The sequence below is a fragment of the Oncorhynchus mykiss genome, chromosome 11, assembly GCF_013265735.2.
Source record: "Oncorhynchus mykiss isolate Arlee chromosome 11, USDA_OmykA_1.1, whole genome shotgun sequence".
NCBI lineage: Eukaryota > Metazoa > Chordata > Actinopteri > Salmoniformes > Salmonidae > Oncorhynchus > Oncorhynchus mykiss.
This window is the reverse complement of record NC_048575.1, coordinates 26,244,870-26,272,644: the sequence shown is the minus strand read 5'-3', so window position 1 is coordinate 26,272,644 and position 27,775 is coordinate 26,244,870. Positions and strand designations below refer to the sequence as shown.

Sequence of the window (27,775 nt, the reverse complement as noted above, 5' to 3'; positions counted from 1 at the left end):
TGATGATGACTCTTTATCATCTTCAGAATGGTTCATCACTGCACTGCTGGGTTCTGTACCCTGGTAGATGATATTTCAGCGTCAGTGTTTCTACCATATCTGAGGCACTCGGATATAAACGCAAGGCTACAATACACGGAGGCTATTTTGCAGAATAAACTTGGTCTACTAGTGTCTCTTAACACTGCAATCGAAACCATACTTTTTTACAATGTTATTAAGGTCAGACTCCTAGATATGTAACACATGCCATCTGTTTTATAGTTTCCTCATAGCAGACCAGACCAGGGAAGAAGAGGGTACACAGACTACAACTAGGATAATACATTAATCCACGCTAACCTTCTCTACGTCTTCTCTTTAGGCGAGGCAGGTAGCCTAGTGGTTAGAGCGCTGGGCCAGTAACAGAAAAGGTTGCTGGATCAAATCCCCGAGCTGACAAGGTCAAAATCTGTCGTTCTCCCCCTGAACAAGGCAGTTAACCCACTGTTCCTAGGCCCTCATTGTAAAGAACAATTTGTTCTTAACTGACTTAACTAGTTAAATAGAGGTAAAATATATATTTTTAGAAACACTAAATGCTCCGGTCAAAATGTCTGCTTCAATTATATAGTCGGTGTCACCTGTGCGGTGTGTTTGGCAACGGGCCATCCCGACATCCCTGACACTTCCCCCGATGGGCTGACTGTACGTGCGCTAGTTTTAGAAATATAGGCCCCCCCTCCCCTCGATCCATAATATCATAACCACTATGTCTAAAATAACCCCGTCTCAATGGGCCCTATATAATCAATCAGTGCATTTGCCTTGAGCAAGACCCACTCTCAGTGTCAGCACACCGCCTCTATCAAAATGTGCACCTCTGAGTGGCGTAACACAACCCAAAATACAGAGGTAATTGATTTTTAGAGCTGTCGCCCCCCTGAACTGCCATGCTTTGAATATCAGGCTGAGCCAGCTCCCTCCTCTCCGAGACGTCAGGATACTGTATTAATACCACAGACGATTTCCCAAAGGATTCCCAGATTCCTTTTCCATTATCTGAGAGTCAATTTAGAATTTCCATTCTGGTTAAGTGATGGCATTTTGGGATGGCGAGAAGGGGAAAGGAAAGTGGCCCTGTTGTATAGTGCTCCAGCGCTCCAGTGCTCTGACACTAGGGCTTAGACATGCAGAACGGAGAGGAAACAGACTAAATGGGAGAATGAGAAACGTATACAAGTCAAGATCCAGACAAATAGTGACTGGGGAGTGAGGGGAGTAAGGAAAGGAGGGGAAGGGTGAGGGCATGTTTTAGGCTTAGCCCCAGTCTGTGTCTGCGCTGTTTTATTCCGGCTTTGCATGGCAGGCGTTTGGGAGAGCCTCAAAGGGACAGAGGCTTTGGAAGGCTCTGGATAGGAAGGCTGTGGGTCTCTGGGGCGTGCTGGCAATGTGTTGGGCCAGCAGCCAGAGGGACAGCCAGGGCTCCCAGAGCACAAGACAAGACATTCCCTGCATGTCACAGTCTAGCCTCTATGAAGACTGTCTCCAGATGTCCCATTGAATAGGAAGACCATTGTGTGTGTGTGTGTGTGCGTATCCGACAGGCAGCTATCCTCACTCCCTCCCTCTCTTTCCACTGAGAGAAATATCAACTCCATTGTTTGTTTTCAATTACCTTCATTACCAACAGTAGTTTGATAACCGAGTTCATTTGTCGTTCATTTTGGCTTGCAGAGAACAATAAGAGGCAGCAAGCCCCTCGCTCCATTCACACAGCCACTGATATTGTCTCCTTCAGTCAAGTGAATTTAATAGAGCTTGTCTGCAAGGAAGGAATGAGGCGGAGAAAACAAAAAAAGAATATGTCCGTTCACATCGCCTGTGTCCCAAATGGCACCCTATTCCCTTTATAGTGCATTACTTCTGACCAGGCCCCATATGGCTCGGGTCAAAAGTAGTGCACTATATATAGGGAATAGGGTGCCATGTGGTCAAAAGTAGTGCACTATATAGGGAATAGGGTGCAATTTAGTATGTAACCTTACAGAGGCCTCAACGTCCCCTAAAACATCGAGGGACTAATAGATTCCAGGATGACGAAACCAAACGCCAAATTCTTGAACGATTAACAACCTTTTTACTGCCAAAAAGAAAAGAGAAATGCCCTACAACATTGATTTGACAATTCTAATGAGACCGGCCATTCAATCAGTCAAAGCAGAAGGAGCAAACCAGGACCATTAGCAGGTCAGGTCCATTCAATGGCACAAAGCAAAAAAATCTTTAGAAATGATCAATTTAATGTACTGTTATAAAAGGCCTGGACGTTTACAAATCGGAATGCTTTCCCAGAACTTTCCTCTTTCCACACCGCCCCATTTAGTTAATTGGGCAGTTTGCACATTTTCCCGTAGCAGCGCTGTGCATTCTCCTCACAGACTTAATTGTGAGGCTATTACCAAGCCGGGAGAGCCCTGTAAATACAGGCACAAACACACACTCACCTCTCCTGCTCCAGTTTCATCCGTAGCATCTCCTCCTCAGACGCCTGTGTGTCCTCCATCTTAGATTTACTCGACCCCTTACGCTCCATCTTGTCTCCATTGCGGTGCTTCCCAAACCTGGAGACACAATAAGGGGGAAGGTATTTAATTGATGCCCAGGCTTTGTTCTAGTCTAGGTCGCAAGCTGGGCCTTTCTTGAATCCCCTATCTCTCGCAGAGAGGATTGGTGGAAATGTCCTGAAATGTGTCAGATACTGTTGGGCTTTGGGCAACTGTGAAAATGTAAGAGTCTTTATATGTGAGAACTCTACTATGCTCTTTGGCTTGAAGAAATAACTAACTTCAAGATAAAAACATTCACGACAGATGGTGCCATATTGAATCAAATCAAATGTCAATATGTGGTTTCCCCGCACTGCTAAATCATCCAACTTTATTGTCCAGAAATGTTAACAAGTTAAAAGCAAGTCGGTTTTAATACAGCGAGAAGGTAGTACTCTATCAAATGGATATAGACTTCCTTCTGAAACCTCTCTCGTAAGGTTTACGGAGTGTGATGGGAGGTGTGACAGCTTGTGATTCAGTCTGACTGAGGTGCACACACTGCTCTGAGCTGCTGGGTGAATTTCAGTTAGCAGAGCCATAGAAGCCGCTCTCTGGCATAATTTGCAACTTTCTCGGCGGCGCGGCGGCAAACTTTTACATTTTAATGACGCGGGTGACATGGAGGCAGCGGTAAATCCACGACAGGTTTATCGAGGGGTGAGAATAACTGCGCCTGACGATCGTAAATCCCCCAGCTCAGCCCTCTATGTGCAGCTATGTGCAAATGACTGGAAACTCTGCCTGTCTGAGGGGTGTGAGAAAATGATGGAGGATAGATAGGAGAGGGGATCAGAAGAGCATGGATGGGGTTACCACCATCATACCAGAGCTACTCTATTATCCATTTCATACACACAGCAAAATCCCACTATTTTGCCATTCCTGCTTTTTTTATAACAGCTTTTTGGTATATCTGAAAAGGGTTAGAGGTTAAAAATACATGGACAAATAAAAGCCAGCTGAAGACCTAGTCATGATTTCTGCAACCAAAATACAGGTATCAGGTGTGTGTGAATGGTTCACTGCTTTCTCGCTGGTAAATACATAAACAATTCCATTGTTTAACACCTCCCTAATTTGAAATGCAAACAGTCTCCATGGTTAAACAACACCCCCACACCCCTACTAATTTGCCAGTTACCCACTGATATGTATAAAAAGGGGTATACCTCCAAGAAAGTAGTAAATAAGGGGCTTTTTGAAAGGGGGTCATACAAACATTGCCTTGTATTTTTTACAGGTCACATACATGTCTCAAATGGGTATATGACCTGTACAGTACATGACCTGATAGAGAATAATCCTCATGAGAGTTTGCCCCTGTGAGGCATGGAGGATGTCCAGGATGGATGCTGATTAGTGTTGAATGGCAGGAACCCGGTTACCGAGATTTACTGCGATTTACCGTCCAAAACCACTCCCTTTTCCCAGGATAAATAACTGTGAGAGACCAGTAAATTAAACTAAATTACTTATATGGTGTGAAATGGAACTGTTAAATGATATGTGATGTCTAAAATCTGTCTTCTCTACATCCTCTGCATGATGAATCAACGCTTAGGGTTTGGGACATACAGCCCATGTCAGTATGGATGTAGACCTAGAATATCTCATCATGGTAACATTTTTCTTGTGACAGGTAGGCCTACATTTGCTGCAGCATAGTCTAGGCTACAGTAATATAAAGACTGAATGTGCTTCTAATTTACCCATCTCCATCCGGCTTTCGGGGGTCACCTTGTTTTTTCATTGTAAAGATTACATTTTTTTTTTAAATTGCAGCTCCAGTCTTTCACTTGAATACCTTTGCTTAAAATCAGTGCACCCGCGAGCACTCTCTAGCAGGCTCTCTCTCTTCATCAACTCCATTAAAATGACATCCAAGATAGATAATCCTCTTCTAGATTGACATACAGTGGGGCAAAAAAAGTATTTAGTCAGCCACCAATTGTGCAAGTTCTCCCACTTAAAAAGATGAGAGAGGCCTGTAATTTTCATCATAGGTACACTTCAACTATGAGAGAAAATGAGAAAAAAAATCCAGAAAAACACATTGTAGGAATTTTAATGAATTTATTTGCAAATTATGGTGGAAAATAAGTATGGTCAAATGTGTTATTTTACCCTTTATTTTTTTGAGCAGTGTATATAATTCCTATATAAATGTATACATATATATATATAAGGACTCGAAATAATTATATACATATATATATATATATATATATATATATATATATATATATATATAAAATGATATATGATGTATATATAGATTGATATACAGTATGCAGCATGTGCAAACCACGTGTTTGATGCATTTGATACCATTCCACTTATTCCGCTCCAGCCATTACCACAAGCCCGTCCTTCCCAATTAAGGTTCCACCAACCTCCTGTGGACTTCATGTACGAGGGGATTCAATAACCGCATTCCATTTGATGGCTCAATTCACGCATTAACACATTAACAATTATTATGAAAAGCTCCATTGATTGCAGAAAAATCCCATTCCATTTCCAGACTGAAAGTGCGGTATTCTTGCGCAGCGTGTATGAGGTATTAGGTTGGACAGACAGACCTCTTGGTCCATGTTGTTGTGCTTTGAGTCTATTCACTTTGTTTATTCGGGCTTCTTGCCAAAGCAGTTTGACAGTTTCAAAATGTTTTCCTAACAATGAAAGAATAACATCAGACAGAGTTGACGTAGGGCTACTAAATGAAATATATTCATGAAATGGGAGACCAATTTCCCCTCTGTTGTTTAATGTTCTCCTTTACATTTAAACAAGCCCACTCTGCAAATGGAATGGCTTCCTTTGGCTTGTTGTGGCGCTTACTGCTGGGACTGTAATCTTTTGAACGGAGTGCGGTTCTAAGCTTCGTCCCAAATGGCACCCTATTCCCTATATAGTGCCCTACTTTGGGCCCTGGTCAAAACAAGGGCACTAGATAGGGAACGCATACCCTGGTCTCGTGGGAGAGATTCTTTACACCTGAGATTGCATACGATCCAAGGAGAACTACTGTTGTGTTTTGTCCTAGAGATAGCCTGCATTACCTGATTAATTAATCAACAAATGGCTCAAGTAGAGGCATAAAACCCTGCGAAGGGAATACTATTAATAAGGAGGGCTATCTATCAACAGGGCAGGTGACAGCCTCCTCCCTCGCTCCCTCTCCTCACTTCAAGGACTTTCATTAACTAATTCCCACACTGAGAAACATGCACCTTTCTTCTTCTCCTCTTTTCCCTCAATTCCCTTCTTTTGAACTTTTAAAGTAATATAGATGAACCAGGAGAATGGAGGGGGGGGGGGGGGGGGGGGGGAGCTTAAAAAGGCTGATAAACCAAACATATGAAGTATTGACAAATTAGAGCCAAGAGGGAGTAAAACTTTCTCAACTTCTTGGGGAAAATCAACATCAATAAAGTAGAGGATTTGTCACAGTGAAAGATAGAGTGAATCATGGTGGGGATTAAACTCATATCAAACCGCTGGGTATGAGAGGGAGAGAGACCTAATATGAAAGGTTATTTCTCATAGCCGGTGGACAGAGAGAGTGAGAGAGGGAGAAAGAAAGGGAGAGAGAGAGGGAGAAAGGGAGGGCCTGAGCACAGACAGACATCAAAGCAGGGGCGGAGAGAGCCGCCATATTACAAGAGCTATTAGAAGGCTATCGCCGTGGTTACTGGTTAACGGAAAGATTGATACAGCTTTGCTCAGCTCGCTGGTGTAACAGCCGTGACGTGAGCCAGCGGGAGCAGAGCGAAACACGGGATTAACTAAACAAACTGGAGTGGACATCCTTGCCACTTGCCGCTAGGACGCACAATATTTTTTAAGTCAATATTTTTCATTAGCAAATAGCAATCCCTGATACATAACATTTCTTCAGAAATAAACAACTTAAGATCATATTGATGTTTAGTATCCTTCAGGACCTTTAAGTGTCTGCGTAGGCAATTGCCTTGTTTTAGAAAAGGAAGAATCCAATAAATAAATGATCTAATGACAAACTACAGTCTAACGATCATTAGACAGTTAGAATTATGATGAGTCATCTCATCAGCAGCCTTTTGGTAGAACGCACGCACGCACGCACACACACGCGCGCACACACGCGCGCGCGCACGCACACACACACACACACACACACACACACACACACACACACACACACACACACACACACACACACACACACACACACACACACACACACACACACACACACACACACACACACACACACGTCTCTAGAGCCCAAAAGCCTGTTTTAGCATGGGCAGCACCAACAGGGACTTGCACCATTTTTAAGTAGTCAACTGGATTGGACTTTGGTTCCGCTTTAAATTACATTCATAAAGCCTCCATAATGCCTTCATAAGCACGACACGAACGTGTTACGAAGCATCTTTAACCGTATGCCATGCTTAAGGGTTCATACATGTGGCATACCTGTGTGACAATCACCATCAATCATGTCAAATGTGCCATAACCCACTATGTCGAATGATATAAACATGTGCTTTTTAAAGGGTGACATGTTGTGCTGAAGGACGGCATACGCTCTAAAGTGATGTCATGTTAGTCACATTACACCTAATCTCAGACACTTCCGCACAAATCTTTTAAGAAGATAAATGGGCAGGTTTTAGCAAAGTAGGACTTTTTGACTGTGTTAAGTAGTGACGATGACAAATATTATACTCAGTAAGGTCACTCCCTTAGAATTCTATGGTCACTCCCACTAAGTCCAACTTTAAATGGTTGATATCCCAGGCTTATATGTGCTGTGTGTGCAATAGTCTGGGGAGGACATTACACCAAGAAACACTTACCTTGATGAAAGCCCCCGACTTAAAAGAAATGTAAAGTGTCTTTCTTCTGGAACCAAGTTACATGTTCCTCAGTACACAAACATTCACACAACAACAAAAAAGCCATTCCCGAGCCTCCAAATACACTTGAATGTGTTAAGTCTTTGACACATTCACCCACTTCCCCTTGCTGAAAGATGAGCCACAACATGTTGGCACCATTGTAACAGGTTGGAATCGAGCCCTGGTCTCCAACATGGGAACAGAAAAGGAATAATTAGTCTCAGTATTCCTCTTAGTCTCAGGTTGGACTACTCCAAATCATCTTGGTTCTGACACACACACACACACACGCACGCACACACACACGCACACTCACACACACACACACACACACACACACACACACACACACACACACACACATTTGCAGGTCCATCAACCCATTTAAATAGCTCTCACACCCTACAGTTACTTGTGGATCATGAGAGAACCTTCATCAAATCAGCGTTAATAACCTATTTATTGAATTTAGGCCATAATACTTAGTTTGAAGTGAGACACCAGTCATAACACATCTATAAAGACTCTATATCGCATGACGCTGTACTTACTATAAAGTCAGACACCTTTGGTCATTCAGAACACATACATAAACACGTAAGGATGTAAACACACATGTATTAACACTTAGGTAATTATCAGTCAAACAAATAAACAGCTAAAGCAAATCATCATTAAAGACATGTTTAAACCATACATTTCATTTTATTTGATCATTTTTGAAACAATACAAATACGTTAAGTTTCAAAAAGTTCAGCAATGCAATTACATTAAATATTACACGGGGCTGTGAATCGTGTAGCTTGTCCCTGAGCTGGTGGACGAATGGTTCTTGCCGCTCTTCCTGCTGGATGTACTGCATGTTGGTTCCTACCCTTAAAAGTAACAACAAAGAAAGTTAACAGGTCTGTTAAGGGCATTTCTGTGCTGCGCCGGAAACTTTAAATGGAAAGATTGTTAACTCCATTCAATTCATATTATTATATGTGACTGTGCGTCATGGCTGTATCTTGAGGGATATGTCTTTATTTGAGCCTGCTAGCTGGGAAAATATCAGATAGCGGGCAATTGCTGTGAAGTCACCGAAATGACTTGAAATAAAGATTGAGGTAGCTACAGTACGTCATCTAACTCAACACTTAACTACTAGAAACGCGTTCCAATTGTAATAGATAAAGGTTCACTTACTTGTTATTCGCTGTCCAGTGGTAGCACACCCGGGGCATTTGATTTGCGAACTCATCACATGATCAGCGTCTCGTCAGCAACACTAAAAAAGCATTTCCGGGTCACGGAATTTCAGAATCATGTAATAGTAGAAAAGTGTCACTAACCATTCATGATATATGAACAATGATTGTCTAAACATTAACAATGATTTATATTTGTTCATATTTAAGTGGCATTTGCATTAAATGTGGGTAAAATAAATGGCCACAATGTGAATCACTGTATATGGAATACATATTTGCTTCGAGCAAGAACTATTCTGGGTTCAGAAGTACAGGTATTGTAAGGAATACTCATTAGGGTCTGTAGAATGTATATACACTATGATGTCATTTCATGGGGCTCTGAATAATACGGAGCGTTGCTGGCCTTTTACTTCCCCCATTTCCAATGGTGGCCGAATCACATCACATACAGTGCCTTGTATACTGCACTACAGAACCTTTGCTAACCAAACAACAGTGCAGGGCACGCTCACTGAATTGAATCAGCAAAACTAAACAATCAAAGTTTCTTAGATTTTGCCCCAGGCCTCAAAAGTCATCCTCTGATGTGGTTCAAGCATTGTTGTGAAAACGGAAAATCCAATTTGGTTGTTTTCCTCTTTAAATAAAACAAAATGTAAATCTGAAACCTGGAACAACAAAACCAAGAAAACAGAAAATGGGAGAAGAAAACAGAAGTAGGCAAAAAGTACAAACCGATTTTAAAAAGGCCCTACCAAAGTGTTTTGCCTTTTACACTTTAGAGTGTGTGCCATCCTGCAGCACAGCATTTTGGAGGAAGTTGAGGGCAGGTCCAATATTGACTATGCACCATACCCAAGAGGGAAAGATGTTAGACCTTCCTAGAAATGTTTTAGGTGAAATATAATATATAACATTTAACAAACACTTTTATCCAAAGCGACTTACAGTCATGAGTGAATACATTTTTTGGTATTGGTGGTCCCGGGAATCGAACAAAATATACTGGTGTTGCAATGATCTACCAAGATTCATGACAGGGTTATAAACGCTATGTGATGCCTGAATTTAATATGATTTATAAGGCCATTATTAAGCAGTGCTTTTTAAAATTTTATTTCACCTTTATTTAACCAAGTAGGCTAGTTGAGAACAAGTTCTCATTTGCAACTGCGACCTTGCCAAGATAAAGCATAGCGGTGTGAACAGACAAAACAGAGTTACACATGGAGTAAACAATAAACAAGTCAATAACATAGTAGAAAAAAAAACAATCTATATACATTGTGTGCAAAAGGCATGAGGAGATAGGCAATAAATAGGCCATACGAGTGAATAATTACAATTTAGCAGATTAACACTGGAGTGATAAATGATCAGATGAACATGTGCAGGTAGGGATACTGGTGTGCAAAAGAGCAGAAAAGTAAATAAAATAAAAACAGTATGGGGATGAGGTAGGTAAATTGGGTGGGCTATATACCGATGGACTATGTACAGCTGCAGTGATTGGTTAGCTGCTCAGATAGCAGATGTTTAAAGTTGGTGAGGGAGATAAAAGTCTCCAACTTCTGCACAGTACTGTCTTTTATCGATGGCGGTTATGATATCGGTTAGTACCCTGAGCGTGGCTGAGGTGCACCCGTGACCAGCTCGGAAACCGGATTGCACAGCGGAGAAGGTACGGTGGGATTCGAGATGGTCAGTGATCTGTTTGTTGACTTAGCTTTCGAAGACCTTAGATAGGCAGGGCAGGATGTCACCCTTTATAAAGAACAGGTTTATGCCATATTTGTAAAGTACTTAAGTAAAAATACTTTAAAGTATTACTTAAGATCGTTTTTTGGGGGTACCTGTACTTTACTATGAATAATTTTGACTACTTTTACTTTTACTTCACTACATTCCTAAATAATACATTGTACTTTTTACTCCATACATTTTCCCCGACAACCAAAAGTACTTTTTAGCAATTACATTTACTTTTGATAATTAAGTATATTTAAAACTAAACAACTTTTACTCAAGTAGTATTTTACTGGCTGACTTTCACTTTTACTTGAGCAACTTTCTATTAAGGTATCTACACTTTTCCACCACTGCATTTAACATGGGTGGTTATGTCACCTAGTTATGCCACATTTATGAACCCTTTATAAAGCATGACATACGGTTATAGATTATTTGTAACACATTTATGTAGTGTTTATGAAGGCTTTATGAAGCCTTTATAAACTGCACTTCATTTAAAGCGGAACCGGGACTTCCTATGGGTTAAGGAAGGATCACATAATTCCATCCAGGTCATCAGGAGAGGTCAGCCAATGAATTATACTCATGAGCAAATATTCCAAAACAGCAGGTGGCTTTATACAGTAACTGTTCAAACAACACACTCCAGGTGGCAGTTTGTTTACAAATTTGTAGTAGTAGTAGAAGAAAATGGACTACTTCAAAATGGAGAGGGCCTCAATGGCGCTGCCTATGCTCTCACAGATGGCATAATAAAACAGATACAATGTTGCGTCCTCTATCTCTATGAGATTCACACGCAAGCACACACACAAACACACTGCAGGCCTGGCACAAAGACAGTGTGAGGTTGGCACAGGCCAGAGGGAGGGGTGGTGCTGAGAGTAGCTGGAGAGCTGATGAGGTTGAATATACCCAATGGTAACGGATGATTCATTAATCACTACCAATAAAAACGGAGAGAGTAGGTACAGTATTTGGCCTACATCTCAAATGGCACCCTATTCCCTATACAGTAATCACTTATTTTGATCAGGGCTGATAAGGCTCTGGTCAAAAGTAGTGCACTATGTCGGGAGTAGGTTGCCATTTGGGACATATCATCTTTCTCTTCAGTACTAAACTGCCGAACACTTGAATGATGAGCCAGGACAGGAGTTAGTAAGACTGTTTTTGGCAATATGAGCACTTAGCTTCAAAACCACAAGGTACATAAGCCGGTACTTCCTGATATTGATGGTGAATGTAGTAACATACACTGTTTGTTGCATTATGCATGTTAGAACAACCCTCAATGCAACGTTGAAATGCTAACTGCACTGCTGCTTAAACAGTTGTGATACAGGACGCCAGACTGTGTGAGCGTCCAAAATGGCACCATGTTCCCTACATAACGCATTACTTTTGACCCTGTGGGCCATGGTCAAAAGTAGTGCACTCAATAGGGAATATGTGCCATTTGTGACACAGTCAGTATAGTCATGAGTTGATGACACCTATCACTGCAATAATGGAGGCTGCATCCCCAGACCTCGAGGTAGACGATACATGAATATGCCATTCACATCAATTAATATGCCATTCACATCAATATGCCCCCCCGAACCCTGTAGAGAACAAAAGTATTGTGCAATAGTCCATCTCCCAGTATCTATCCAATGACAGGTATGACTAATGAATACAGAAACACCTAATGGCATCAAAACAAAAGCCTGATGATGAAGAGGAGAATGGAGAGGAATAGTTTATAACAGAGTAATGAGCACTAGTCACTCATGGACAGTCAATAACACACACGCACACACACACACACACGGGAGATGCAGACAGTGTAGTTAAGTCTGAAGGATGTACTGATAGGAAAAAAAGGCCATGTCTGAAGGAGATTTATATAACCTCCCCCCCAGTCACAACAATGAGATTATTCTCTGCAATAATTTCCATAGTATGTGGCTATGCTTGTCATAAAATACATGATCATTCAACATCAAACTAAATGTAATTGCACTATTACCAGATCATTTAGTGGTTATTATTACGCCCCCAAACACGTGATTTATACAATATGTGTGACTGAACACACAGGAAAATGATTAATACGTTCCAATCAAACAACACCTTCTTATGGGGAGGTTTCATGACCTTCAAATTCCAATTTTCATCATATACAATACATTTCTCATAGCCATAAATAGCTTTTCACTGAGCAACTGCATCATATAATAGAATACACAGTATAGTTTACAACAGCCACTCGAAGCACCATATATTATCTCGATCGATTTGCAGTCTAATAACATAGACAGTACATGAGGCTCCAGGAGGCTCATATTAAAGTTGCAATCCAGACGTTTTTTTTTTTATTTATCTCAATATCAACTCATTTATGGGAAACAATTAAGTTCCTCAATGTGATTGTTTTCAGTTAAAGTGATCAACAACCAAAAAATAATTGCTTCTTAGAAAAGAGGAATTTCTCAGGCAAGACTTTTGCTAGGACTGTCTTGGAGGGGGAAACTGAAAACGAGCTGTTATTGGCAGAGAGGTTTGGAACTTATTGGTTTATCACCAGGCAGGTTCAAAACTCCACCCCACCAAAACAAGTTGAAATCTCTGGCGGTCTTTTCAAACAGCTCTTACACTAAAAGGGAATTTATTCACCTTTTAAAAACATTCCACAGTATTATTCCAACCTCATAGTGTGACTTCCTGGCAGACGGCAGCAAACCTAAAGAGTTGATCTCGAAAGAATAGATAATAACTCAATTCAAGTCATTAGGATTTACAGTCTTTTAAACTGCAGGGTGATTGGAGGGAAGATCACTTGTTTTGACATCTCCTCTGTGAGTTGTGTAATGGTTTGGACTCACAGGAAGTTATAGTACAGAAATTAGTAGAAATGGCTGCCTATTTCCTTCCCGCCAGAAAAACATGTTATATGGATGGTAGACACCGGATGTAAACCTCATTTAAGACACACCATTGGTATGATGAGAAAAATGATGGTCTGGCTTAGTTTGCCTGCAAATGGAAAGAGAAAAAAAAGAAGCAAAACTGTATTTATCAATTTGAGTAACTTCAATAATCTCAAGGTCAGAGATAATCATTACAGTTTCTGCTCCACCAACCTGAACGTTAATCCAAATCTCCCCAGGCCAGAGTCAGGACCCATACAGGCGTCCAAGTCACTGCCTGCACTGAGCCGAGCCAGACGGTTTGTCTGTCGCAGCCAGGGAGAAAATAAATAACATGGCTATGCCTCTCTGTCTCTCCTCTCACCCTCCTTCCCTCCACTCCACCCAAGGCTTTCTTAATGGTAATCTATAAAGTAATCTAGATAATACTCAGCAATTTGTTTTCTTGGATGTGAATCAGAATAGACATGATTATGATTCTCATTGCAGGTATCAAAACACCCTCAGTCTGTTAACAACTCCTTCCCCAGCCCGCCCTCTGTGTTTCAATGCAAACCAGTGAGTCAGTCAGGCCAAAGCACAATCATGGTAGAGTAGGGTAGCACAGGATACCTAAGGCGACTCCCAGATAGCAGCATGTAATTTTAATAATATCTTGTTAGGAGGAGAAAGGCTACGTTCCAAATGGCACCATATTCCCTATAAACTGCACTACTTTTGACCAGAGGTCCCTCCTCTCTCAGTCTCACGTGCTGATTACATAGAACACATTCTGCTTCACCTCAGGGTAGACACAGGCAGAACCACAGAGAGATGTGTCTGTGCCTTGTAAAAACTAACGAGAGAGAGGGAGGGAGGGAGAGAGAGAGAGACCAAGTGAAAGGGACAGAGAGAGCAAGTGAAATCTCTCTCAGCTTTTCCCAGTGTGACCTGTTGATTGTTAACACTCGTTAATGAGGACATCGTTATCGTTAGCGGAGCCTGTTATGATGTCACCACCACTGGTTACCAGGGACTACCTGTGAGGTGTTGAAACACATCGCGGCCATATAACCTGCCTAGGATGTGTCCCAAATTGCACCCTATCCCCTATTAAGTGCACTAACGTCAGTCTAATGTCAGTCAGTATATTCCATGTTTATCCCCCTCTTTAAGAGCATACTACTATGCTTTTGGGATCACATTATCTGAGTCTCAAATGACACCCTATTCCCTATTTTGTGCACTACTTTTGACATAATTTGTGCACTATATAGGGAATAGGGTGCCATTTCAGAATCACACACTGCCTCCTCATTGCAGCATCCAGCTTCATGGTAATATCAAACCAGTGGTAGTGTCACCACTAGAGACTGACTCTCTGAGAAGAAAGGAAGGAACAGAACCATACTCTTATTTCCTGTTGTGGGTGGAAGTAGGGAGGCTGAATTTGATTCAGCCAATGGTTTCCAAGGAAGTGGAGTTGATTTGTATACAGTATCAGTCAACCCAATTGAGATGGTTTGGGATGAGTTGGACCGCAGAGTGAAGGAAAAGCAGCCAACAAGTGCTCAGCATATGTGGGAATTCCTTCAAGACTGTTGGAAAAGCATTCCAGGTGAAGCTGGTTGAGAGAATGCCAAGATAGTGCAAAGCTGTCATCAAGGCAAAGGGTGGCTACTTTGATGAATCACAAATATAACATATATTGTGATTTGTTTAAAAAAAAATGTTGGCTACTACATGATTCCATATGTGTTATTTCATAGTGTTGATGTCTTCACTATTATTCCACGATGTAGAAAATAGTACAAATAAAGAAAAAAACCTTGAATGATTAGGTGTGTCCAAACTTTTGACTGGTACTGCATATCATTTCAGCAAGCCATGACACCCACCATCTCAGATTTTTCTGAAATCATTTCTGTTGTCAGAAACAGACAAGATTGGCAATCCTGCAATATTATTTTGTTGAAATATAATTGGATATCTGAGAAATTATGCTAATTGTTGCACCCCAATTGGCCATTTTAATTTATAGGTTTCTTATAATATTCAATAAATATAGTACCAAACATCCAATTTGGACCAAACATTTTTCTAACAATGAGTAAGACATGAGGAATCCAGAGAAATAGTCAAAAGCTACCCACGGACTCCCCACACCAATCTCACGCCAACAACGAGAATACAGTATAAGTGATCTATGTCTGACAAGCAGTATGGAGCATCGGCATGGATTATTGTTTCTTCATCCTATGTAAATGCATTCTCAGGGAATTTGGTGATTTAAGTTATTTGTGATAAATGAGTCATTGAAGTTGTTAGGTTTATGTCTCTGATGATACTTTGTTAGTTCATTTGTTAATATCTCAGATATTCAATTATAGTTCAACAAATGTTGCAGGAATGTTTATAGCAACAGAAACAATTTCAGAACAATCAGAGATAGAGGGTGTCGAAATGAGTGGGCTAGCTGCACAGGCTGAAATAGGTTTTGCATGTGCTCTTCAGTTATCAACCTATGGGTCATTCCACCTAAAAAAATTTAAAAAAAAAAAAATATATATATATATATGTATATATATATATATATAAATAAATAAATAAATAAATAAATAAATAAATAAATAAATAAAGAGAGAGAGAGAGAGAGAGAGAGAGAGAGAGAGAGAGAGAGAGAGAGAGAGAGAGAGAGAGAGAGAGAGAGAGAGAGAGAGAGAGAGAGAGAGCGATGGGAAGGAGATGGTTTATGCAGACATGGGCACCATGCAGCATGTCCCCCATACAACACAGAGGCATGACATGTATTTATTCATGACATTAGGCCTTGACTCTCTCGCTCTCCACTCTGTGGGGGATTTCACCATGGCCCACTCTGGGAAAATGCTTCTCATCAGATGTCTCACTATTGAGCATAAAAGTCAGTCCTAGACAGGACAACACTATGGGGTTCAGCTACTGTATCCTTCAAGCAGAAAAACATACACTTCAACAGGGACATAAAATGTGGGCTATTTGAGATGATAGAGTCAAATGATAGCTGAGGAGCTGAGAAAATAGGGGCCATTTTCTGTGCACTTGTAACTGTGTTCCCCTGTTTACCACGAACAGGGTATTCGATGGAAATGATTGGAATGTTGATGTGGATGTCACACAGTAGAGGCATCTCTCTCTCTCTCTCTCTCACTCTGCATGCCCATCTCCTTCTCCTCCCTGCCTGTCGGCCTGTCCGTCTGTCTGCATGTCTCTCTGTCTCCAACTATCCCTGTCTATCTTGAGTGTCCCCTGGCTTTGGCCAGGGGACACTCAACCCTGGTGGCCCCCCTCTCAACCCCCCCACAGATGGAGAAATCACAACAACAACACTACAGCTGTCCCTCTCTCCTCTCCCAGTGACTGACTCAGACCCTAACATAATCCATCGCTGCTTGAGTCTGAGTCTCTCCTTGAAGCTGGTCAGGAGAGAGTTTAAAACAAATAAACGAAAGTGTGGACCCCAGAGCAGTGCTGGTGATTGAGGAGAGTGATCAGCCATGAAAGGGCCTGGGGGCTGTGAAGAGGCGACTCTGGGATGCTGGCCTTCTAGGCAGAGTTGCAAAGAAAAAGCCATATCTCAGACTGGCCAATAAAAATAAAATATTAAGATGGGCAAAATGACACAGACACTGGATAGAGGAACTCTGCCTAGAAGGCCAGCATCCCGGAGTCACTTCTTCACTGTTGGCGTTGAGACTGGTGTTTTGTGGGTACTATTTAATGAAGCTGCCATTTGAGGACTTGTGAGGCATCTGTTTCTCAAACTAGACACTCTAATGTACTTGTCCTCTTACTCAGTTGTCCACCGGGGCCTCCCACTCCTCTTTCTATTCTGGTTAGAGACAGTTTGCACTGTTCTGTGAAGGGAGTAGGACACAGCATTGTACGAGATCTTCAGTTTCTTGGCAATTTCTCGCATGGAATAGCTTTAATATCTCAGAACAAGAATAGACAAACGAGTTTCAGAAGAAAGTTCTTTGTTTCTGGCCATTTTGAACCTGTAATCGAACCCATAAATGCTGATGCTCCAGATACTCAACTAGTCTAAAGGCCAGTTTTATTGCTTCTTTAATCAGAAAAACAGTTCAGCTGTGCTAACATAATAGCAAAAGGGTTTTCTAATGATCAATTAGCCTTTTAAAATGATAAACTTGTATTAGCTAACACAACATGCCATTGGAACACAGGAGTGATGGTTGCTGATAATGGGCCTCTGTACGCCTATGCAGATATTCCATTAAAAATCTGCCGTTTCCAGCTACAATAGTCATTTACAACATTTACACGGTCTACACTGCATTTCGGATCAATTTGATGTCATTTTAATGGACGAAAAATGAGCTTTTCTTTCAAAAACAAGGACATTTCTAAGTGACCCCAAACTTTTGAAAGGTAGTGTATGTTTAAAACATATGAGGTCGGCTATGGTCACACGGGTAATAGATCCGTTGTTGTGTTACGAGTGAAGCACAGATGAGTGAGTACACATTTCAATCATTTGCTTTTCATTTTACTGGGCTGACGGTGCCTACATCTGATGGTCAGTCTCAACGTCCCTCCGCTGTCCTTTTCGTCCACTGACACTGACCAAAAAGGGACACCATCTTCCAGCTGATGGCCAAACTCGTGTCGCAACCTATTATTCGTATTGATTATATTTCGTTATTTTTACCGCATTATTTGGTTCCCAAGATGGCATAGCAGTTCAGACGTATTTTTGTCCTCGTCCTGTCGTGTATATAAATATATAGATATATTTACAACTTTTTTTTCACATACATTTTTAATTTTCCAAAAACTCATCTTCAGAACACTCTCCTGCAATCCGCTTCACCAATTTATATTTATATAAAAAAGTATTATTTACCTCAGATCTGTAATCCTCCGAGAGGCTGGCCAGAAATTAGCCAGAAGCTAGCCGGGAGCTAGCCAGAAGCTGGTCCAGAAGCTACTCTGAAGCTGGTTCAGAAGCTAGTTAGCTTATTTACTGGCTAATCGTTAGTACTCAGCTAACCACGGTTTGTGGTCATCGGCTGTCCTTTGGCTCGAGAATCTATCGCCAGTTTTGTACGGCGCGGTGCAGCGCAGCGCGGCTCGGAACATACCGGATTTCGGCCGCTGGCTCTGGACATCCATACCTGGATCTCACAGCTAGCTAGCTGCTATCCGTGTGACTATCGGCTTTCGTCGATTCCGGAGCTAACATCAATTGTTCCGGAGCTAGCCAGCTGAAGAGTTCCATCAATCACTCCTGGGCTGCAGTCACCTATCCGTTTTGCTGCCTACGCGGAGCACCACCGGGCCTTCACAGTTGGACTGCCGACGTTGTCTACCCGAGGGAATTGTCCGGCTGGCTCCTCCGGCGCAACGTTGCCTGCTAGCCGTTGGCTATCTTATCGGCTGCTATCTGAATAGACAATCGGACAATTTTTATTTTATTTTATTTTAATTTATTTTTCTTCTTGGGCCTCTATAACTATATCTATTGTTTTTATTTTTGTTGTTGTTGTGTGATTTGGATTAATCCCCTCTACCACACGGAAACCCACTAATCTACTGACGGAACGCAAGAGTTGGCTAATAACAGACCTCCATTCTATGCTAGCTTGCTCCTATGCTAGCTTGCTACCGATTTAGCTGTCTAAATCGCCGTGACCCCCAACCAACCTCTCCACTCACTGGACCCTTTTGATCACTCGACTGAGCATGCCTCTCCTTAATGTCAATATGCCTTGTCCATTGCTGTTCTGGTTAGTGTTTATTGGCTTATTTCACTGTAGAGCCTCTAGTCCTGCTCATTATACCTTATCCAACCTATTAGTTCCACCACCCACACATGCAATGACATCTCCTGGTTTCAATGATGTTTCTAGAGACAATATCTCTCTCTTCATCACTCAATACCTAGGTTAACCTCCACTGTATTCACATCCTACCTTACCTTTGTCTGTACATTATACCTTGATGCTATTTTATCGCCCCAGAAACCTCCTTTTACTCTCTGTTCCAGACGTTCTAAACGACCAATTCTTATTGCTTTTAGCCGCACCCTTATTCTACTCCTACTCTGTTCCTCTGGCGATGTAGAGGTGAATCCAGGCCCTGCAGTGCCTAGCTCCACTCCTATTCCCCAGGTGCTCTCTTTTGACGACTTCTGTAACCGTAATAGCCTTGGTTTCATGCATGTTAACATTAGAAGCCTCCTCCCTAAGTTTGTTCGATTCACTGCTTTAGCACACTCTGCCAACCCGGATGTTCTAGCTGTGTCTGAATCCTGGCTTAGGAAGACCACCAAAAATTCAAACATTTTAATTCCAAACTACAACATTTTCAGACAAGATAGAACTGCCAAAGGGGGCGGTGTTGCAATCTACTGCAAAGATAGCCTGCAGAGTTCTGTCCTACTATCCAGGTCTGTACCCAAACAATTTGAACTTCTACTTTTAAAAATCCACCTCTCTAAAAACAAGTCTCTCACCGTTGCCGCCTGCTATAGACCACCCTCTGCCCCCAGCTGTGCTCTGGACACCATATATGAACTGATTGCCCCCCATCTTTCTTCAGAGCTTGTGCTGCTAGGCGACCTAAACTGGAACATGCTTAACACCCCAGCCATCCTACAATCTAAACTTGATGCCCTCAACCTCACACAAATTATCAATGAACCTACCAGGAACCTCCCCAAAGCCTTAAACAGGGGCACCCTCATAGATATCATCCTAACCAACTTGCCCTCTAAATACACCTCTGATGTTTTCAACCAAGATCTCAGCGATCACTGCCTCATTGCCTGCATCCGTAATGGGTCAGCGGTCAAACGACCTCCACTCATCACTGTAAAACGCTCCCTGAAACACTTCAGCGAGCAGGCCTTTCTAATCGACCTGGCCGGGGTATCCTGGAAGGATATTGATCTCATCCCGTCAGTAGAGGATGCCTGGATATTTTTTTTAAATGCCTTCCTAACCATCTTAAATAAACATGCCCCATTCAAGAAATTTAGAACCAGGAACAGATATAGCCCTTGGTTCTCCCCAGACCTGACTGCCCTTAACCAACACAAAAACATCCTATGGCGTTCTGCATTAGCATCGAACAGCCCCCGTGATATGCAGCTGTTCAGGGAAGCTAGAAACCATTACACACAGGCAGTTAGAAAAGCCAAGGCTAGCTTTTTCAAGCAGAAATTTGCTTCCTGCAACACTAACTCAAAAAAGTTCTGGGACACTGTAAAGTCCATGGAGAATAAGAACACCTCCTCCCAGCTGCCCACTGCACTGAAGATAGGAAACACTGTCACCACTGATAAATCCACCATAATTGAGAATTTCAATAAGCATTTTTCTACGGCTGGCCATGCTTTCCACCTGGCTACTCCTACCCCGGTCAACAGCACTGCACCCCCCACAACAACTCGCCCAAGCCTTCCCCATTTCTCCTTCTCCCAAATCTGCTCAGCTGATGTTCTGAATGAGCTGCAAAATCTGGACCCCTACAAATCAGCCGGGCTAGACAATCTGGACCCTTTCTTTCTAAAATTATCTGCCAAAATTGTTGCCACCCCTATTACTAGCCTGTTCAACCTCTCTTTCTGAGATCTGAGATTCCCAAAGATTGGAAAGCAGCTGCGGTCATCCCCCTCTTCAAAGGGGGTGACACTCTTGACCCAAACTGCTACAGACCTATATCTATCCTACCATGCCTTTCTAAGGTCTTCGAAAGCCAAGTCAACAAACAGATTACCGACCATTTCGAATCTCACCATACCTTCTCTGCTATGCAATCTGGTTTCAGAGCTGGTCATGGGTGCACCTCAGCCACGCTCAAGGTCCTAAATGATATCTTAACCGCCATCGATAAGAAACATTACTGTGCAGCCGTATTCATTGATCTGGCCAAGGCTTTCGACTCTGTCAATCACCACATCCTCATCGGCAGACTCGACAGCCTTGGTTTCTCAAATGATTGCCTCGCCTGGTTCACCAACTACTTCTCTGATAGAGTTCAGTGTGTCAAATCGGAGGGTCTGCTGTCCGGACCTCTGGCAGTCTCTATGGGGGTGCCACAGGGTTCAATTCTTGGACCGACTCTCTTCTCTGTATACATCAATGAGGTCGCTCTTGCTGCTGGTGAGTCTCTGATCCACCTCTACGCAGACGACACCATTCTGTATACTTTTGGCCCTTCTTTGGACACTGTGTTAACAACCCTCCAGGCAAGCTTCAATGCCATACAACTCTCCTTCCGTGGCCTCCAATTGCTCTTAAATACAAGTAAAACTAAATGCATGCTCTTCAACCGATCGCTACCTGTACCTACCCGCCTGTCCAACATTACTACTCTGGACGGCTCTGACTTAGAATACGTGGACAACTACAAATACTGGTTAGGTTAGACTGTAAACTCTCCTTCCAGACCCATATCAAACATCTCCAATCCAAAGTTAAATCTAGAATTGGCTTCCTATTTCGCAACAAAGCATCCTTCACTCATGCTGCCAAACATACCCTTGTAAAACTGACTATCCTACCAATCCTCGACTTTGGGGATGTCATTTACAAAATAGCCTCCAATACCCTACTCAACAAATTGGATACAGTCTATCACAGTGCAATCCGTTTTGTCACCAAAGCCCCATATACTACCCACCATTGCGACCTGTACGCTCTCGTTGGCTGGCCCTCGCTTCATACTCGTCGCCAAACCCACTGGCTCCATGTCATCTACAAGACCCTGCTAGGTAAAGTCCCCCCTTATCTCAGCTCGCTGGTCACCATTGCATCTCCCACCTGTAGCACACGCTCCAGCAGGTATATCTCTCTAGTCACCCCCAAAACCAATTATTTCTTTGGCCGCCTCTCCTTCCAGTTCTCTGCTGCCAATGACTGGAACGAACTACAAAAATCTCTGAAACTGGAAACACTTATCTCCCTCACTAGCTTTAAGCACCAACTGTCAGAGCAGCTCACAGATTACTGCACCTGTACATAGCCCACCTATAATTTAGCCCAAACAACTACCTCTTTCCCTACTGTATTTTATTTATTTATTTATTTTGCTCCTTTGCACCCAATTATTTTTATTTCTACTTTGCACATTCTCCCATTGCAAATCTACCATTCCAGTGTTTTACTTGCTATATTGTATTTACTTTGCCATCATGGCCTTTTTGCCTTTACCTCCCTTATCTCACCTCATTTGCTCACATCGTATATAGACTTGTTTATACTGTATTATTGACTGTATGTTTGTTTTACTCCATGTGTAACTCTGTGTCGTTGTATGTGTCGAACTGATTTGCTTTATCTTGGCCAGGTCGCAATTGTAAATGAGAACTTGTTCTCAACTTGTCTACCTGGTTAAATAAAGGTGAAGTAAAAATAAAATAAAATAAATTTCTGCCTCATGCATAAATTCACGTTGTTGCTCCTAACGAACAGAGAATAATAGCAACGCAAGCCTATCGATACACTTTCCTACTCATTCATTACAGCTGCAGGGCTTGTTGTAGCGTTGGGTGGACGAAGGAAGAACGCACATTTTATGGCTTATAAAAGTGTTGAATGCAAAGTGTTGACAGCGCTGAGTAAGACCTTAAACATGAAGTCACTCATAAAAACAGCATCTCTTTGCTCTATTCATTGACAGTCTCTCTCCAGTCATGGTTTTAAACGTTTTGGAATCTCACAGTATCAACTTTGCTGAAGCTTTTCTTTTGCGTTTCCTAATTCACAGCAGACACGGTAACCCGGCCAATCCAATCGGCCATCGGCAGGACTATATACCAGTTGATTTGCTCTCTGGGCCCGCGGGGAAAACAGAGCTTGTACCTTCAGACAACATGAAATGGTTCAAAATGGGAACACTTTGCCTACCCGGCGCGCAGGGCAGCTGAATCGGGTGCACCTACGTTAACAGTGCGAGACGAATAAAAGGAAAATAGGAATGCAGGACTTTATTATTTTATAGAAATGTTTGGCAATCGACAGGGAATGCCTTGGATCGCGATCGACCTGTTGGTGACCACTGATATAGGGAATTTGAGATGTGTACTTCATATTCAGTTCCCTGCTACAGTCCTCTGAGTGCTGATGAGGCGCATGAAAAACATTTCCCAATCGAACAACCGATCCACTAATGTCTCCCTTGTGGAGAAATAATGGTCATTCTTGAAAAGCCATGATGACAGGGGAAAACTGTGTTAAGCTTAAACAAGTCATGAATCTTCCATTTGAGCATTTTCACAGAGAAGTGATTCCATCCTCACCACTTGTCTGCTGTTTTATTAAGACTTCTTCCAGTTGAGTTTCCTACCGTGTTTCGGTCCCCCATTATCCAGCCAGGCTTCATGGGGTTTGGGTATCATCATTAAATAGTCATTGTGAGGTGAGCAGGCAGGGAGGGAAGCATGGAGTGATGGAAGGAGGGGAGGGAATCAGAGAGGCAGGCAGAGAGGCAAGCAGGGGAGGGAGGTAGGAAAGCAGGGAAGGAGGCAGGTAGGCAGGCAGGCAGTCAGGGAGGGAGGTTGTTATTATGTATGAGGAGCACAGCATTGCTCAGGCACCCAGTGTGCCAGCACTCCTAATGATGACAACGGTCCAAGGAGGCAGCGATACAGTACCATGCTGAATGTAGGTCCTATCCTGAGCCACCTTGTCCCCCAGAGAGAGCGAGATCTCTGCATGTCATCGTCTCTCCATCTCTTCCTCCATTTCTCTCACTCTCTGCATGTCGTCGTCTCTCCATCTCTTTCTGTCAATGTGTCAAGACTGAGACAAGCTCACCTATCAGAATGGCACAAGGCCAGTTGACCTGAATGTTGGATAAAGTGACCCGACTGATCGCCATCAGGACAATAAGAAGGCTGTGTTTTACAAGTGTGGATATTGCCAACACGTTCTCCCTGTGTGAGTGTGAATGCTTGTGTTTTGCATGTCCTTCAAAACCACCCTGACTCATTCCCTCTCAGAAAACACATCTCTCACGGCATATTCGGATTGTAAAGCATGGATTTATGAATGAGTATAGACTATTTATGTTATAATAAGTGGGTTTAATCACGAGTGTCAGAGACGCTGATTTGGAACGTTCCTCTCAGTGTGTAGCTCGCACGCAAGCACACGCACATGCACACACACACACACACACACACACACACACACACACACACACACACACACACACACACACACAGACACACAGACACACAGACACACACACACAGACACACACACACACACACACACACACACAACCCACACCCACAAACACTCCCACAGGCATCCCCATCATTGTGATTTATGAGCAACATTAAAGACAATCATGTTGGGCTGTTCCTTGTCCTTTGTAATGCGGCCGGGCCTCTGTGTGAAATATAGCACGTTGAATGCTGAGCGCTAGCTCCTTTTTCATTCATACACACTTCACTATGTTCGCTGGGAGAACACACACAAACACACACAGACAGACACAAACACTGAAGGTAAACAGCTAGACTGCTACTTCACTTGCTAATTGCTCCAGCTGTGATTTAAGGTACTACATACACACATCTACGCCACATCACCCGGGCACCACGTCTAGCCCCTCGGGTGTGTCTGAGTTAGGCATACAGTTCACATACACAACACTCTACAATAGACGGGACTAACAGAGAAGCTTCTAGTAGACTTTAACTAGACAAAACTTTGGTCAGTCCTGTCATGTCTTTGCCTACTTTCGTCTATCCAAGCATTTGAAAGAGAGGAGAAGCAGGTCATCTAGCTCACTGTCATTTCTTTGAAACACACACATACAGGACTAGAATATGCATTGCATGTGAAGCACCATGGGAGTAGACACCTGAATCATTGATCCGTGACATACATCCTCGCAGAATTCCGAGGGAGACGAGAGAGGTTGAATCCCCCAAGGGCAGGAGAAGGAGAGGTGTGAGATGAGAGAGGAGGGGGGGTAGAAGATAATTGGAGAGCGAGAGAGACAGCAAGAGAGGTGGAGTATAGAGAGACAAGGAGGCAAACAGAGGGAGATGGAAATGAAAATGATCCAAGGACAAGGCTCTGCCAGTGTCCGTGTGCAGGGGATCAGAACCCAGAGCAAGCCGACAGGGCTGGGGAGAGATCTACAGGGATCAGTTGCTAAGAGAGATCCTGTAGGAATCAGCTCGGAGAGATCAGTGATGGGGAGGCATCAGCCACTGGGGCTAGGCCCCTGTAGTGTTCACGCTCCAACCTTTCAGACATCAGTATCTGTACCCCCCCCCCCCCAAAAAAAAAAAATATATATTCTGCCATCATCTCTCCCCTCTCTCAGATTTACAGCTGAGAGGATCAGCTTTTAAAAACAACATCTCTGTCCTCCATCTCTCAGACGAGAAAAATCTGTACAGGCTACAAACATCTTCTCTCTCTCTCCCCCCATCATGTGCCAGAGAAGACCCAATTAAGCATCGCTCATGACAAATCCCCAGCAAGTCATGAAAGGAGGTATATATTTCTCTGTCACCCTCACACAACTCACCAAAAGGAAAAACAGATCAGAGCGAGAGCGAGATGAGGGAAGAGAAGAGAAAATATTTCACCTAACACACAGAACCACATGTCTAGAGCTGAGGGAACAGAAGTATGGTCCTGGCTTTTAATTGGTTGGCTTTGAAAAGGAATTGAGTAGCATAATTCAACAATTCTCCCCTCATCGTTTTTTTGTGGAATGGAATGAGCATGTGCACATCAGCAGACAGGGCACACACACTTCACATCAGTGGACAGGGCACACACACTTCACATCAGCGGACAGGGCACACACACTTCACATCAGCGGACAGGGCACACACACTTCACATCAGCGGACAGGGCACACACACTTCACATCAGCGGACAGGGCACACACACTTCACATCAGCGGACAGGGCACACACACTTCACTTCAGCGGACAGGGCACACACACTTCACTTCAGCAGACAGGGCACACACACTTCACTTCAGCGGACAGGGCACACACTTCACTTCAGCGGACAGGGCACACACACTTCACTTCAGGGGACAGGGCACACACACTTCACATCAGCGGACAGGGCACACACACTTCACATCAGCGGACAGGGCACACACACTTCACTTCAGCGGACAGGGCACACACACTTCACTTCAGCGGACAGGGCACACACACTTCACTTCAGCGGACAGGGCACACACTTCACTTCAGCGGACAGGGCACACACACTTCACTTCAGGGGACAGGGCACACACACTTCACTTCACTTCACTTCTATTTGATTACATGGTAAGTTCAGTGCATGGGTGAGCAGACTAGTGATGAGTATTACTATATGATCATTTACATACTGTCTCACATGAGAGGAGAAAAATAAGAAAAAAGGTTTCCTCCTATGCACTTCTAACAGCTGCATTACTGCAGTGCACAGCATGCTCTGCATTTAAACCCAACTCATTGACATATACAGTACATTGTACAGTAAATTCTATAGAGGACCCTTGTTTGATAACTTGGATCTTAAATATTCCCTCCATTCTACAAAATTAATAATTTTTTCCCACTTGAGCTGTTTGATGAAACAAAATGGGATCACAATGTTCTCAGATCTTCCTATGTTGTTTGTGTTCTCATGACTTCAATTTCCATCCCTTTGAGAATCAACGTACAGTCTAGTTAGCATACTTCCGCTCTGATTGATCAAAGGAATCGCTTCCAGTACAGAAATACCAACACAAAGTTGGAAAACAAAAACCAAAAGAAGAAGATGACAAAAGTTAGAGGATGCAGAGAGCAATTAAAAAGAGTGAAGCGTGTCTAGTGTTGATTATGGCCTAAACTCATCGTCATCAGACAGAGCAGCTAAGAGAAGAGACTAATGTCTAATCCACATGACAGGGCTGACGCTTACTGTACTGGGACATTTCTTTACACATTGTCCCTTCCAGCACGGTGGTGAACGTGTAACCAGGGCAGCCCAGAACAGCTCGACTTGGCTCGGTTCGTCCCTATAGTGTGGATCCGACATATACAGTATGAGTTAATAAGAGTGTGTGAGGAGAGTCTTGGGTTCCCAGGGACTGTTCCATGAGAGGGCAAGGATGGCCGTGGAGGAAGCTGCTACATTTAATTAGGTCCTTAACAAGCCACTTTATGAATTCAGTCATGTTTGGAGCCTTCTCTGTGAGACGCTGCTGGGTGAAAGACACCGGTGGATCCCATTTCACTCCGACAAGATTTCAGATTCAATTAGTTCCATGCTCTCCCTACTCACTTTACAACTTCTACTACACACACATCCCGTGTGATCATTCCAAACCAAATTATTCCTTGGCCCTCTGATGGAAATACACTGGTGTCAGATTACATTTGCATTGAGTGGTCAGAGGAAAGAAGAGCTGTCCCCCTGGTCTCTAAGCC

At 42.9% G+C, this 27,775-nt stretch overlaps 1 protein-coding gene across 4 annotated transcripts in view; it reads right to left on the bottom strand.

The window, feature by feature from the left end:
• The window catches only part of LOC110535542 (partitioning defective 3 homolog), a 542,091-nt gene that overhangs the window by 128,291 nt on the left and 386,025 nt on the right, over positions 1 to 27,775 (bottom strand). For all 4 annotated transcript variants that reach the window (XM_036935238.1, XM_036935240.1, XM_036935237.1 and 1 more), the window contains one exon: positions 2,487 to 2,603. In XM_036935238.1, the coding sequence (XP_036791133.1) occupies positions 2,487 to 2,603 (117 nt within the window). The remainder of the gene's footprint in view (positions 1 to 2,486; positions 2,604 to 27,775) is intronic.